At 51.9% G+C, this 3,989-nt stretch overlaps 1 protein-coding gene across 1 annotated transcript; it reads left to right on the top strand.

Moving 5' to 3' along the window:
• The first annotated feature begins 940 nt into the window (after nucleotides 1–940).
• Nucleotides 941–1,522, top strand: LOC147971777 (ethylene-responsive transcription factor 1A-like). The gene has a single exon (XM_087524111.1). The coding sequence runs from the start codon at nucleotides 941–943 to the stop codon at nucleotides 1,520–1,522; it is 582 nt and encodes a 193-aa protein (XP_087380237.1).
• Nucleotides 1,523–3,989: the final 2,467 nt, after the last annotated feature.

Genomic DNA, 3,989 nt, shown 5'->3' with positions numbered 1-3,989 from the left:
TTTAGTTTCGGTTACAGTTGCCCTTAGCTGCTACCGTGATCCGAGGTCATCTGAGCATTAGATCTCAAATCCAGTGGTCATGGTTGGTGTTTCTGAATTTGCGTGCAGTTATAGGAGTAATTGGGTATTACTCCTATAAAGGATGATGGAGTACCTTCCTCCTAAGGCTCCTCGAGGGCGAAAAGCGCCTCCGCATCGTCCGTTTCCGGGTGGCGTGACACGGGAGCCTCTTGGGGGGCTCTCCACGTCGTTCGATCTGCCCGGACGACTCTGACCTAGGCAATCCATCTTCACGGTCCACGACGAGTAGACCGCGGGGCTCGCGCGGGGTCACACATGCGGTGGCGTCGGTTGCGCCCGCGGGCGCCCTTTCGCGCGTTGTCCCGTGGATGGGCTACTTGGACCCGCACATCGGCCTCTCCAGCTGACCCTGGGCTGCTTGGGTCACGACAGCAGGGGCATGCGTGCCGCCCGCGGCACCGGCTCGCATGTGGGGCTAGGCTGTTAGGGTCGTTTGCACGAGGGGCGAGCCAAGCCCACCTTTAAGGGGCTGTTTCGCTCGGTCTAGGTCGGTGCGCGCGGTCGCTCCAGCCAAGTCCGAGTGGTTAGAGCAACTCCAATGGGCCGACCCAAACGGATGACGTTTTTGTCCGTTTGGGTCGGCCGTCCGCCCGCCGTCCGCCCACTTTTAGTTTTGAGTCGGTAGTGCGCCCAACGGGCCGCCTCATTTCATGACCGCACGCGTTTTAGATCATGCCAGCGTCCATGCCATCGCCCTGGCTTTGACGCTCCAGCGCATGGGAAAGTTTCACACGCGCGCGGGAAAGGTTCGCGCGCGCGCCGCTGCCGGCGCTCGTTATAAGAAGGCGCTCCCTCCACACTCTGTCCGCTGCCCACTCGTCTCGCCCCCTCTCACTAGCCTCGCCACCTCTGCGCCAACATGTCGATCCGCCGCCTGGGCGCTTCGGATTTTCGAGGAGTCCACGAGCGCCGCTCCGGCGCCTTCTCCTCCGAGATCTGGTTTCGCGAGAAACGTCTCATCCTCGGCACCTTTAACACCGCAGAGGAGGTGCCCCGCGCGCACGACGCGGCGGCGTGGCGCCTCCTGAGGCCTCGTCGGGATATGAATTTTCCCAACGTGTCGACCCAGCCGGCGCAGGATCTGGTGCCTCTCCCGCGGCTTTTCATCGACGAGGATCGTCGTGTCCACCGGAGGCGGCAACGTCGCCTCGTCATTGCTGAGATGGGCGTGGAAGCCTTGGTGGTGTGGTGCGAACGCTTCCCGCAAGACATCATCGACGAGCGCCAGTTCTACAAGCAAAGGAGGTTGGAGAGGGATGCGGGGAGGAGGGAGCGAGCCGCCTATCGGGAGGACAAGCGTTCGCGGAAGCAGACAGCTCAATTGAAACTGAAGCTACGAGAAACGTCGGGTTGGGACTTTGAAGATGAGCAGCATGCTGACGCCTACATTCAGACGTTGAAGGAGGACATTACCGAGTCGGAGTCAGAAAGCGACGAGTAGTGGTCTTTTCTTTTATCTATGTACGCTAGAACTATCTATGTATCCATTTTTATCTGAAAAAATGGCCGGCGGCGTCGACGACAAAGCAGGCGGGTGAGGGTGTGAATCCAATGTTCCACCGACCAGCAGGCCCAGTGAGAAAAAAGGACGAGCGCGTGTGCGTCCGTCGCGTGTCTGCGCCGACGCAAATCAGGCTCAAAAATGGGCCGGAAATGGATCGGCAGGCGGACAAAAATGGACGCGCATCCGTTTGGATCGGCGCGTTAGACCGGTTTTTTTATCTGCGCCGACCAAACGGACGGCCGCGGATGAAATGGGTCGCCCCATTGAAATTACTCTTAGAGAGGGTCGTCCGGTCAGGGTTTGCACCAGGAGCGATTGGCAAGGTTGAGTCCACTTATCAGCGCATGTTGTCTGTTGCTGGGTCACCACCACGATTAACGAGGTTGGGTCCGCCTATTAGCGCCCATCGCTTGTTGCTTGCGGTGATTTTTTAAGGGAAAGCCTATCAGTGTTTTATTTCACAGTCAAAAGAGTTACATCACTTATTACATAAGGAACAATGAAATTGGGTGGATCTCCATCCCAATCAAAAGCAGACTGAGTATCATATGAGTGCTTCGCCAGATGGTGAGCAACTCGATTGGCTTCCCTAGGGCAATGGGAGAAAGAAACTCCATCAATCATCTTGGCTCTCGCAAAGCAGTCAGCTAAAGTCGCAGAATAAGGACCATAGATCTCCAGCTCCCCATTGCATGCCTGAATGAGCTCCAATGAATCGGACTCACATGTGATATGGGTGCAGCCCAACTTCTCAACTAATTCTAGTCCTTTTAGCAGTGCAAGGGCCTCCGCCGAGGCAATATCAAAGGCCGTATGAAAAGGACTTGCAGCTCCTGCCACAGCCTCACCTGCACTATTACGTATGACGACCCCAACTGCACCCGAACCATCTTGGCGGAAAGCAGCATCTGTATTTAATTTATAACATCCTCGGCTTGGCTTTTCCCATGTTATTTCATGTGGTTTACTGGAATGGGAAACAGCTCCAAAATTTGATGTTAGAGCCTGAATCGCAAAGGCCGTCCGGGGGGGATCTGCTATAGTTTCGCCCTTCACTGCTTCCCTCCTTTGCCACCATACATACCAACACGCAACGGCTACTGACTCCTGCAATCCTAACATACCTAGGACCGGCAACTTCCTGTTTGGGTTGCAAATAATATGCTCAAGTACTACTGATCCTGACATGTTTGCAATCAGTGCATCATCAATGATATTGAGGAGCCCGAGCACAGACCAAACCTTCCGTGCACGAGTGCATGTAAATAACAAGTGCCGAATATTCTCCGGACCCGACCGACAAATAGGGCACTGTGGTGAGACGGGTATGTGTCGCGAAGCAAGAATCGCCATGCCTGGAACTGTACCATGCAGAGCCTTCCATATAAACACCTTAATCTTACTTGGAATTTTCAGCTTCCATAAAGTGTCCCACACCGGGTTCGGTTCAGCAGAGCCTTGCCCATCTTCTCTTCCAGTTCGTGCGCCGAACTGATGATCCCATTCAATGTGATAGGCAGAATGGACAGAGAACAAAAAGTTTTTTGTCTTATGCCATGCCACAAAATCTTCATGTAGATGTGGACTCAACGGGATTGCAAGAATATTGTTCGCATCAATGGGTAAGAAAATATCTCTGATAAGTTGTTCGTCCCAGCTATACCATTATGTTGATCAATCAACTCATCAACAGTACGCAAAATACAGTTTCCCCTCCTGGTAAAAACTTTCCTGGAATGACTATTTGGGATCCAATGGTCCTCCCAAATGTTAATTTTTCCTCCTGAGCCAACTCTCCAAATGTGTCCACGCTTAAAAGTTTGTAGTCCTGTAAAAATGCTCTGCCAGGTGTAAGAAGAGCCTTTTTTTGGACCTGCATTCAGTAATTTCCCATTAGGATAATATTTCGCTCTCAAAACTTGAGCACAAAGTGAGTCAGGATTATTTAGCAATCTCCATGTCTGTTTTGAGAGCATAGCCATGTTAAAACGAAAATAGATCTCGAAATCCCATGCCGCCCAACTTTTTTGGAACACACATTCTCCACCAAGAAAACCAGTGCATCTTCTTTTGATCCTCAGAATCTCCCCACCAAAAGGCAGACATAGCATCATTCATCTCTTTGCATAATTTTTTGGGGATCTTAAAAACAGCCATGGCAAACACTGGAATGGACTGAATTACTGCCTTCAAGAGAATTTCTTTCGCCCCTGTGGAAAGTAGCTTCTCCTTCCATCCCTTCAATCTTTCGATGGTCCTTTCAAGCAAATGAACAAAACTATCACTTTTATCCAGCCCCACCATAGAGGGTAGGCCCAGGTACTTTTCAGAAATTGCTTCAGTGTGGATATTAAGTTCAGTACACATCTAGGCTTTTATTTCCACATCAACATTTGGACTGAAG

This window comes from Triticum urartu, chromosome 5A (genome assembly GCF_056163025.1).
Source record: "Triticum urartu cultivar PI428250 chromosome 5A, HENAU_Tu73, whole genome shotgun sequence".
NCBI lineage: Eukaryota > Viridiplantae > Streptophyta > Magnoliopsida > Poales > Poaceae > Triticum > Triticum urartu.
This window is presented reverse-complemented; position numbering and strand designations above follow the sequence as displayed.

Excerpts from the sequence above, each read along its gene's own strand:
- LOC147971777 (XM_087524111.1), top strand. The coding sequence starts at position 941 with ATGTCGATCCGCCGCCTGGGCGCTTCGGATTTTCGAGGAGTCCACGAG.